Source organism: Balaenoptera borealis (genome assembly GCF_965194805.1).
Source record: "Balaenoptera borealis genome assembly, chromosome: 2".
Taxonomy (NCBI): Eukaryota; Metazoa; Chordata; class Mammalia; order Artiodactyla; family Balaenopteridae; genus Balaenoptera; species Balaenoptera borealis.
In genome coordinates, this window is record NC_138867.1 from 167,402,077 (window position 1) to 167,414,123 (window position 12,047).

The 12,047-nt window shown below is 36.8% G+C and overlaps 1 protein-coding gene across 3 annotated transcripts in view; it reads right to left on the minus strand.

The window, feature by feature from the left end:
- Positions 1-12,047, minus strand: part of CANX (calnexin) — a 32,621-nt gene that overhangs the window by 6,097 nt on the left and 14,477 nt on the right. For all 3 annotated transcript variants that reach the window (XR_014241215.1, XM_082379318.1, XM_082379317.1), the window contains exons 2-11: positions 8,855-9,031; positions 8,505-8,578; positions 7,994-8,052; positions 7,383-7,524; positions 6,862-6,943; positions 6,163-6,355; positions 4,553-4,742; positions 2,139-2,252; positions 1,677-1,833; positions 321-536 (exon numbers count right to left, since the gene is read on the minus strand). Coding sequence is in view for 2 of the 3 variants with exons in the window: in XM_082379318.1 (XP_082235444.1) it covers positions 321-536; positions 1,677-1,833; positions 2,139-2,252; positions 4,553-4,742; positions 6,163-6,355; positions 6,862-6,943; positions 7,383-7,524; positions 7,994-8,052; positions 8,505-8,578; positions 8,855-9,028 (1,401 nt within the window). In the remaining variant the exon portion in view is untranslated. The remainder of the gene's footprint in view (positions 1-320; positions 537-1,676; positions 1,834-2,138; positions 2,253-4,552; positions 4,743-6,162; positions 6,356-6,861; positions 6,944-7,382; positions 7,525-7,993; positions 8,053-8,504; positions 8,579-8,854; positions 9,032-12,047) is intronic.

The window sequence follows — 12,047 nt, forward strand, 5'->3', positions numbered from 1 at the left end:
CAGTAGGTTCTTATTAGATATCTATTTTATACATAGTAGTGTGTATATGTCAATCCCTGTTAAATGTATCTTAACACAGTTTAAAAAAGAAAAAACCCTACACGTACCACAAATACAGACTCTAAAGCCATTATATTAGCCTAATGAAATCATGTCCAAAGCCCCAGTATTTTGTCTTTAGCAGACAAAGGTCACACTTTCTATCCCAACATCCCCAAATAAGGGAAAAGACAAATCTTGGAAGACGGCTTTTCACAACAGAAGCAATTAGTTACCTGTAATAAAAGACATAAATGCACAAGAAACAAGCAAGCACAAACCTCAGCAGCCCCGTCCGCAGCTTTCTTCAGACCCCATCCATCACTGGCCCAATCGTCAACTACTCTTCGATCACCAGAAATAATAAAGTTGTCAAAAAAAATGTCTGAGGTCATAGACCACAGTTCTAAACCAACAGCACTAAAAGGAGTCATCTTGAAAGGCTCCAGATCTTCAAAGAAATCTGGATTTGGTATTTTCCGGGGTTTCCAGATTCCCTAGAGAAAAATATTTTAAAAAATCATTTCAGATAATGATCACCACAAATTTATGGTGAACCTAAATAAGAATTAAGATGAATTCTGCATTACCTGCGAGTTAAGTGCTGACTTTGTAAAACTTAAGTAACAGGAAGAAAACAATAAATGCTACTGATGCCTCTAAGACATCTGGACTCCAACTACTTTCAATTTCATCCATGACCTTGATCCAAACACCTTGCTCTACCTGGCACATTCCAACAGCCTCCACTCTTATCAACGAACAGCCTCCACTCTTATCAACTAACTGAGTGGGAGCATAAATCAGTACAGACTCCTTCAGTGGTGATTTAAAATGTACACAATCTTCAAACAGATATTTCACCTCAGATAACTACCTAGAGAAACAGTTAACACATATACTCAGACACTTACAAGGAAAATTACTGCAGCAAGGACTCTAAAAGCAAAAATGGCAATTCACCTAAATGGCCATCAACAAAACAGCTAAAGGGCAATTTTTAACTTACCTTATTGACTGCACAAGTACATTTAAAAACAGAAAAGTATATACATAGTGGATACATAGAGATACAGACCTACACCTTACATTTTGAAGTGTGACAAAGTAGAAATTGATGATTTTAAATAATTTGACTAGAACAGAAACAGAAGTGAGACCAGGGTCTGAGTTGTTACGTGTCCATAGTAAACTTGAAGCTTTAAAATATCACCACCTGTATTACCATCTCATTTGAGCCTCACAGTCTTTTTATAGTTGAAGATACTGAGGTCAAGCAATGAGCTGACTTGTGTTCCCTGACTTGTGGTCAGGGAACCAACGCCCATCATAATCCTCTATCCACCCTACCACAGAGATTGCCAAGTTGGATCCACATGGCAGCAGGGTGCCCAAACCACAAGTTTTCCATTTTTTGTTTGCTTTTAAACACAAGTTACAAAGCAATTATGAAAGTTCTTTCTAGTTTCTAGGTTTACCTTTTCAACACTTAACATATAAGTTCTCTCTCAATTTTGAAGTTTACTTTGTTTTCAATTCAATAGGTTGAATACAGGGGATCAACCTGGCAGCCTCACTACAGACAAAACTTCTATCTGAACACAAAGAGATCTATGAAACCACAGAGAGGTACAAACCTGGTAGTTAGGATTGTCAATCATGGGCGGCTTCCATTTGCCCTTATAATTAGGGTTGTCAATCATAGGTCGCTGCCAGACACCACACCCAGGAGCCGACTCACACTTAGGGTTGGCAATCTGAGGAGCCTCCCATTCTCCATCCATATCTTCATCCCTGTGGAGATACAAACAAACTACAAATGGGTTCTGTGATGCAGGACTGTGAAAAGCTGCCCCAGGGCTTCCCTGAAATCCTGCAGAAATACTTTCACAATGTCGTACTACGGAGCATCATCTTATTTCCACATTTCCAATGGTAAGGGTTTTTCATGACAGATGCGTTTAAAAAAAGAGATGAAAATGTAATCAATTTAGTTTGTTGAGCTCTACACTTAAGTTTGAGCAGTTAGCTGTATTTAAGTATTAACTTTTACTTCAATAAAAAAGCAGGCAATTTCAAAAGTTAACTAAAGTTCATACCAATCCTCTGGCTTCTCTGCATCTGGATCAGGTACATATTCAGGCTCATCATCTAACCAGCCTTCAGGCTTTGTGGCTTCTTCATCTGGAATCTTAGCAGGGGCATCTTCATCCCTTAAACACAAAAGAAAAAGCCAATTACTGACAACATTGGCCAGAGAATCACAATGTGGTCCCACTTTGTGAATCTTAAACAGGGCAATCTAAAAATATGTAGGCCTTACTTAATCAAAATACTTAAAATAGTTCCTCCTAGAAATATCTAAAATCATATACAAGGGCCTAGTATGCAGAATATATAAAGAACTCTTACAACCTAATAATAAAAAGACAACTCAATTTAAAAACCAGCAAAGGATTTGAATAGACATTTCTTCAGACACAGAAATGCCCAATAAGCACATGAAAATATGTTCAACATCATTAGCCATCAGGGAAATGCAAATCAAAACCACAATAAGATACCACTTCATACCCAGTAGGATGGCTATAATAAAAAAACTAACTAAGTATTGGCAAGGATGTGGAGAAAATGAAACCCTCATACACTGATTGTGAGAAAGCAAAATGGTACAGCCACTTTGGAAAACAGTTTGGCAGTCCCTCAAAAAGTTAAACATCATTACCATATGACCCAGCAATTCCACTCCTAGGAATATACCCAAGAGAAATGAAAATGTATATTCACCCAAAAACCTATACATGAATGTTCATAGCAGCATTATTCATAACCATAGCCAAAAAAGGGAAACACCCTAAATATCAATCAAATAAGGAATGGATAAATAAAATGTGGTATTATCCACACAATGGAACAGTCTTCAGTCATAAAAAGGAATGAAGTACTGATCCATGCTTCAACATGGATGAGTCTTAAAAACATTATGCTGAGCAAAAGAAGCTAGACACAAAAGACCACATATTATATTATTCTATATCCAGAATGGGCAAATCCAGAGACAGAAGGCAGATTAGTGGTTGCCAGGGGCTGGTGGAAGGGAGAAATAGGGAGTAACTGCTTCATGGGTATGGGCTTCTTTTTGGGTGATAAAAATGTTCTGGAATTAGACAGTGGTGATGGTTGCAGAACACTGCGAACATACTGTAAAACCACTTAACTGTACACTTTAAAGGGTGGATTTTAGCATGTGAATTATGACTCAAACAGTTACTCTTAAAAGTTCATCAAGAAGTACCTAATTTCAAAGCTTTATGCAGTTACTGTTAGAGCCACTTTAGCTGGTAAGCAGAGACATCTTCTATTCTTGGTCAGGATTATGCTTGTTTTTGAACTTTGCTAGTTTAAAATTGTGTGAGAACTTAAACTTGTGTATCATTCAGCTGATCTTTCAAGCTGAACATTCACTTCTCCACCCCCAAAATAAAACAGCTACTTAAGGAATACAATACTGAACAAGGCTGAGTCCAAATCTAATGTTCACCATATATACAAATAAACTCACCCATTACACCAGTGCAGCATAAAAGTATCAACTAGAATTTAACTGTGAAACCTAAGAGGATACTTACAAGTGGAAGATCAGTTTTATCACTTCTCTTTGTTCACTTCCTGACATTTCCAAAAGTCACCATACCAGAGTTCAAAGATGGTCACATACAAGAGTACAACCCACCTGTTTTCTTTTCTTACCACTCTCCAATTTGCACCCTATGTAAAAGGCTACTCAATTTCCCTCACACGTGTTAAGCTCACTCCTATTCCTCTACTTTTGCACATGATATTCTCCTTCAACCAGGGAATACCATTTCCCATCTTCATCAGTTAGTTAACTCTTGCCCACTTTCAGTTCTCAATTTGATTTGCCCAACTCCAAGAAACTACTGAAGTTAGGTATACCTGGTGCTCTGGTCACAAGTAACACATATTAGACCATTCACCCCATGCATGCCAACTTCAAGTGCCTGTCTCACAACTAGACTGGGAGTTGTGTAGGCAGCTGGTGTGCTTGTGGTTTTGTATTCCAGTGCCCAACACAGAGCAGAGATCTCGTAAGTATTGTTTAAATAGGAAAAAGGTTATTTTTCAAATTAAAATTTAAAATTTTAGGACTCCAGCTTTAAATGTGAATTCACAGAAGCATTGGAAAGGCCAGGCCAAAAGACCCGAGGTTCTGCCACAAACCAACCGTGTCACCACAGGCAAACTCTATCATCAGTTTCAGCATTTGGTGGCTTGTAAAATGGTATGAGGCAGCCCAGATGATCACGATGGCCCTAGTGATCACTAGGTGGTCACTACTATTTTCAGCTATAGTAGTCTACATTTTTCCTAACATTTAGACTGCATCACAGATTATCCAAATTATCAGATTTCAACCACCATTCAATTGTTCAAGCCAAATGGAATGTATGAAATGCTCCACTGCATTCAAAGACAGGTCCCAAAGACTCACCAGTCATCTGGTTTGACAGCATCAGGATCTGGTATTTTTGGTCTTTCATCCCAATCTTCAGGCTTCTGGTCTTCTGGGTCCTCAATTTCACGTGAAGGATTTACAGGAGGAGTCATGTCATTTAACAGATTCCCACTGTTTACAACAGACTGGTCCACTAATATTTCAAAACTATTATCTGGATTCAAGACTGAAAAAATTAAATGCAATTTAAAAAAGTTAATTAGCCACTCATTCCCAAGCTCTCTTTACCACAACACAAACAATCATATTTCTAACAGATAGCAGATCATGGAGTAAAGACCTTGGGCGTTAGAACATGGTCATAGAGCCTTACACAAGTTAGCAAGCTTTTTCCTTATCTGTAAGTCGTAAATGTTAGTTCTTCAGGTTTTTAGGAATTAAAACAAATGACAGGTAAAATTTTTACACACCAAAAGATTCCATGTATGAACATGAAAAACATCAAAAAAACCCAAAGGTACATAAACTAATGCAATATTGGTTTGACACAAATGGTTACACACCAGTCAACAGGCAAATAAGTTTATTTATTATAACTGTCCCCCAACAGAAAAGGCCCATTTCCTCATTTTTTGAGTTGCTATTACCACTATGTTGCCAAAATTTCAAATTACACAAAATTTCAATTACATGTGGTTTATTAAACCACGTGTCTACTCAGGTTGTACTTCTGGAATCCAGTGAAGAATGCAAACATAATTTTAAATCCATAAAGGTATCTTAAGTGTGAATTATGCTAAAGCCTGGATCCTACATCTAAATGCCTAATAGGCAACTGACTAGGTCACAGCACATCCAGAATACTATGGAAAATGACAGAGTACTATGCTGCTATCCTCAATGACAATGAAGGTTATCAATGGTATGTACTCTCACAGAAAGATTCTCATGCTTTTGTGAAGAGAAAAAGTGAAATATAGCACACTTAACTTTTAATAAAAATTACATGTGTGTCTATACATATATACATGTTTATTCACATATAGTCAAATACATATCACAGTGTTGATATTTCAGATAATTTTAAATGTCTTCTTTTTGCTTATTTTTTCCTTTTAAATTCCTATGCTGAATATATATTACTTTTGTTATAAAGAAGAAAGGTTATTGCATTCTTTAGGAACAGAGGCATGTCTATATGTGATCTCAAAGCAGCAGGAAAAACTTCATTAAATAAAAAGACCCATTCCAATGTCCAAATGATGAAACTCAACTGTCTAGGTGTTGGAGCATCCAAACAAGTTCAACTAGAAGATACTTTGAAAAAAACTGTACACATATTTCTACTGTATGTCCTATAACTTAACATCCCATCAACAATAAACAAAAGGGAGGAAATGAAGGGTGAGGATCAAGCAAAGAAGCTCTTTATGGGACATACAAGCTTATTCTTAAAATTGTTTCAAACCCTAGCTCTCAATTCAACCTAAGGAAGAGATGTTTTAGTGCTGAGAAATTAAGTTCTTCTCACTACTAAGATACTAAGTCAACAGAGATTCTTACTTGCAGCCTTACAATCTTTAAATTAAATGGATGATAAATGTGTAGTGCCATAAAACCCAAAATTTATTAGTAGTTTTTCTTACTTAATGTATAAAGATGTGTTTTCTTATCAGTAAAATAGGTCTTCAGATCTGCATCTGGCCTCTTAGCATGCTTTTCTTCATATACACCCGTTTTGGGGTTTTTGTGGCGAAAGATGAAGTGCAATTTATAGTCCTCTCCACATTTATCTGGACCAAACATAATCGTGTAAGGGGTCTTGTCGTGGAACTGATCCTTCAGAAACAAAAATGGATTAAGTAACTCAAAGTGTTGAAAAGCAACCTTTCAAAAGTGTGATATGTCCTCTTATAAAATCCCAAATAGTGTCCTATTAAAGGAAAAGTTTATTCATTTATGACGTTTGTATAGATACCAGTGAAAAGGAATAACCAGAAATTACTGGAAAATTTTACATGAGAATGTATGAAAGTGCTTAAAAACACAAAATAATGCATATACCTAGATAGTTACTGCTTCTTTCATAAAACAAAGAAATAAGTTTGCTAAAACTAAAAATTACACAGGACAGAAACCAAGGATAAAACAAAACAGCTTTGAAATTTACATTTCAAATAAAAAGCACAGAAATGTCAAAGTCAGTATTTCCAACCTCCAAAATATTTCAACAGCAGGAGAAACGGCCTTATTTTCACAGGTCTTAGAAAATTTTCTTTCCTTTTCTCTTGAGATTCTTAAAAGGTAGCTGTGGGTGGCCACATAAAGAAATAGGAAGTACCTACCAGGTTGAGCTCTGGGGTTTTGGAAAGTAGTTTCACATAGGCACCACCACATTCTATTCCATTTTGGAAATTAACCTCATACCTAATTTCAGAGAGAAAGGCAGAGACCATATGGCATTTGAAAGATCAAATTTCTTAATTTATTTCCCTTTCCCCCACTTTGGTCACATGTTTTATCACAGGTCATATGGGAAGATTCCATTTTCTACTGTTATACTTAACCAATGCCCCAAAATTAAATAAGTAAAAGAAAATTAAATCTTAATGCAGATTCCCAGTAAATACTGTTTGCAAAATCCAGAAGTTCATTTGCTATCAGTAGGAAAAATAGCTGATTTATTTCAAAATAATTTACTGGGCATGAAAAAAATGTTACATTACAGGACGCTTAAATACATCCTAAAATTCCTACTGTAGCGTGTAATTATTCTCATAATTTTTTTTTACATAGAGTAATAGTTTTATAATATAATGTCTTCACTCTTCCTAGAAAGGGTCTATCAAGCAAGTGTTTCACTCACTGAACAATGAGAGGCTTGGTATCAAAGATGAAGGGCTTGTTCAGTTTAGCAGAGATAGCATGATGCTTGGCTCGAGACATCAATACAAGTCCTTTATCGCCTGGAAGTTTTGTTTCCTTCATTTCATCTACCTCCCATTTTCCTGCAAGACAACAAAAAAGGTCCCACTCCCTAATTACACCTCTGAAGATCCTGAAATCGTAACAAACAAAACTCCAAGTTGTGCAAATCCATCATACTGACAAATGTTTAACATGTTCCATTTACCTCTAAGAGCTGGTCTATTAATATTAAACACACATAATTGACAAATATTAGGATATGGTTTTTAAAAACCTATAGCACATTCATTCTACCAATGCCTAGAAAAGACCTTCCATTTCCAAAATACAGCACCATGGGTAATAAATTTTCTTTCCATTTTATGGTGTAAAAATAAACATTAAACAGGTCTAACCCTATAAAATATAATGGGACACACAAAGAAAGCAAACTTCCAATGAAAAATCTTAAAATGTATACATACTCCTTTTAAACTAGTCTTGGGAGATACTATGGAAATACATCAAACCTCAATCTGCTATTATATCTAAATCAAATGCAACTCTCACCATCATATTTGGCAATTTCGTCATCAGTGTCATCTTTCTTGGCTTTGGATAAAATCCACCTGTAATTAAGACATACCCCTAAATTAAGATTCAAATTATAGTTGGCCTGTAAAAAGAAACAATGTAAACAATAATAAAAACAGGAACTAGCCAGCTCTTCTTAGCCTACCTAACCACTCTACTTTCAACTTTTAAATGTGTCATTCAAGTAGTGATAATATATGGTACTCAACTCAAAAACCTGTAAGAAAAAGTACCAAACCCATGAAATAATTTCACCTTTTAAGACTCAAGAGAAAACAATTTTCTCAAAGAACAAAACACAGGGTGAAGGGAAAAGAAATGGAAGCAAGAACCACATGTTCTAAAACACTATTTTCCTAAATGGGACAAACATATAAAATAGTTAGACATTTCACTATATAAAATAATATCCAAAAAGGAATACACTATTCCATCATATTTATATGATGTCTGCCTCTAAGATTTTTTTCCCCTAAGAAACACTTACCCTGACAGAGTTCCTCTGTCAAAGCAATCAGCAAAATACACTTCCCCTGTTGGAACTGGAGCTTTGTAGGTGACCTGTGTTAAATATAAAAATGAATTAAGAATTGAAATATTCAGCAACACTCCTTTCTCAGTAGGATCTATTCTCTTGGTTTGCTTTCAAACTTTCATAGCTGGCCCTTGAATTCAATCCATATAACTTATCTTTGGGACAATATAACAAAGGCTGACAGAGAGATCAATAAAAATTTTAGCAAATTTTGCTTTCCCTGTGATAAGGATCCAAAATTTACCTTCATTCTCTGATAATCTCAAGAGGCAAAATGAATAGATTCAAAGACCACTTCAAACCTTTGGAGATGGAGGAGTGCTGGTATCTGCTTTCGGTTTTGAGTCTTCTACCTCTTCAATGACATCATCAAGGTCATCCTCAATGTCAATCACATCATCGTCATGTCCATCATGAGCCTGAACAAGAGCAGTTCCAAGGACCAGTAACACACACAGCAACCACTTCCCTTCCATGATCTAAATATAAAAAAGGGTACAGTTAAATGTATCACCTCCTTTTAAAAATTTTGTAAGACCACTAACCCCTCTCTTATTTAAAATTAAGGCTTTCAAATCAGAACTTTATTGTATTTCATTTTACAGATAAAGAAAGTGAACCCAGAATGATAAAGCAGTTTTCCTAAAATCAGTTAGTTAAAAGATTCAACTTCAATAAAAATTTCAAAATAAAACTCAAACATAAACAGGTGTCCCCATACAGAATATCATGTTGGCTACACAAATTCAGGGTGTTCAGATACAATTTCAAACTAACTTCCTGCATTTGTAAAGAGCTCTATAATGGACAAAGCCCCTTTTACAGGTTAGTTCAAATGAGTTAAAACATTACAATGAAGTAACAGAGGAGCTAACTAGCCTCACATTAAACACTTAATTTAGATGCTGCTGCTCTTGTCCAAAGACCATCAAGTGTAGATATGGTTTTAAATTAGTGTTTTAAGGCTCAACAAAAAAATATATTAAACCACGGACCAGCTATCTTTACCTCTTATTTTCTAAGCCTGTAAGTGCCTTATGTATTGTATTAGACTGTCATGAATGGTAGTCGGTCCTTTTCCCAAAACCGCAGATCTAAAGATATAAAAACTGAGCCACATGGATGCACAAAAATATTTGGTAGTAGGTAGTATAGAGTTTCAATTCTCCAAGACGAAAAGAGTTCTCTCTGGAGATGGATGGAGGTGAAAGCTGCACAACAATGAGAATGTACTTAATGCCACTGAACTTAATAATGGTTAAGATGGTAAGTCTTCTTTTTTATATTTTATTTATTTATTTATTTATTTATGGCTGTGTTGGGTCTTCGTTTCTGTGCGAGGGCTTTCTCCAGTTGCAGTGAGCGGGGGCCACTCTTCATCGCAGTGCGTGGGCCTCTCACTGTTGTGGCCTCTCCCGTTGCAGAGCACAGGCTCCAGACGCGCAGGCTCAGTAGTTGTGGCTCACGGGCTTAGTTGCTCCGCGGCATGTGGGATCTTCCCAGATCAGGGCTCGAACCCGTGTACCCGTGTCCCCTGCACTGGCAGGTGGATTCTTAACCACTGCAGCACCAGGGAAGCCCCGATGGTAAGTCTTATGATAAGCATTTTTACTACAATAAAAAAGATTTTAGGGGCTTCCCTGGTGGCGCAGTGGTTAAGAATCTGCCTGCTAATGCAGGGGACATGGGTTTGAGCCCTGGTCTAGGAAGATCCCACATGCCGCGGAGCAACTAAGCCTGTGCGCCACAACTACTGAGCCTGCACTCTAGAGCCCGTGAGCCACAACTACTGAGCCTGTGTGCCACAACTACTGAAGCCCACGTGCCTAGAGCCCGTGTTCTGCAACAAGAGAAGCCACTGCAATGAGAAGCCCACGCACCACAACGAAGAGTAGCCCCTGCTTGCCGCAACTAGAGAAAGCCCGCGCGCAGCAACAAAGACCCAACACAGCCAAAAATAAATAAATTAAATAAATAAATTTTTTAAAAAATTTTAAAAAGAAAATAGCTTAATTTTTTTTTTTGGTGTCTTGTACATCAACTTATTCCAATGCTGAATTTGATGCCTAATTCCTTATAAACTCTATAATCCTTTAAAGTGAGTAACAATATGTAGAACTAGATTTTCACATATCATTTGGTCGTATTTCTTTTATTTACATATCTTGGGTACTGTTTTCACAAAATGAAAGAAGGTAAAGTTCACTGGATTCCTAAATGCTTAGCATTTAGGCAGTGCAGAAAGTAAAAGTGCTAAAAAAAAAAGTGCTAAATAAAATCACTGATAACATTTCCTAGGACTGGTATGAGTTTTTAGGAGAAACTCTCAATGTCAACATTCTGCTCTAGTTTCTAATATATTAGGAATATCAGTAATTTCATTTATTCACTGGAAAGGCCTCTATTCTCTACTATCAAAATAATATACAATGGCACAGCAACATTGCTTTGATTTACAACTACAAGGGATTCTCTAAAACTAAACAGGTTGATTCAACACTTTCATCTAAATCAACTCTATACAACTCCCAAGTCCTCACAGAAACAATGCTATAAATGGTAGCTGGGTTCCCAGGGATAAGCTACAAAACCAAATTAGCCCAAAACATAGCTAAAACAATATAATGCATACAATTGTTAAAACTTTTTAAAAGACAAAATGTGGTAAGCCTAGTAGTAATTAAATGAAGCACAAAACCAGTGGATTAATCCAGACTAAGTACTGATGCTGGAACACGGCTGCTCAAGGAAAAGCTAATCAGGGAGATGAGCTAACTACTTACCTTTTAAAAAGGTAAGACTGATTTTTTTTTCTCAATAATTTTTAATTTGTTGATATATTGCTGTTGTGGGCTTAACTTCCCCCCCCTCCCCCAATTCACATGTTGAAGCCCTAACTCCCAATGTAACATTTGGAGATAGGACCTTTAGGGAAGTAATAAAGGTTAAAAGAGGTCATAAGGCTGGGGCCCTAATCTGATAGGCCTGGAATCTATAAAAGATGAAGACAACCAGGAGTCCGTGTGCACAGAGGTAATAAGTCCATGTGAGAGGACACAACAAGATGGTGGCCCTCTGTAAGCTGAGGAGAAAGTCCACACCAGAAACCAACTCTGCCAATGCCCTGATCATGGACTTCCAGACTCCAGACTCTGAGAAAATAAATTTCTGTTGTTTAAGCTACCCAGCCTGTGGTACTGTTACGGCAGTCCAAGCAGACTAATCACAACTGTCCTTAGGTTAAGCATAATTTTATATAAGGCAGTGCTTCTCAAACTTGAGCATGCATCAAGGGGCTTTTTAAAACAAATCACGGGCTTCCCTGGTGGCGCAGTGGTTAAGAATCTGCCTGCTGGGGGTGGGGTAGTGGGGGTGGTGGTGGTGGGATGAATTGGGAGATTGGGATTGACATATATACACTAATACGTATAAAATGGATAACTAATAAGAACCTGCTGTATAAAAAAATAAATAAAATTCAAAAAAAAAAAATCC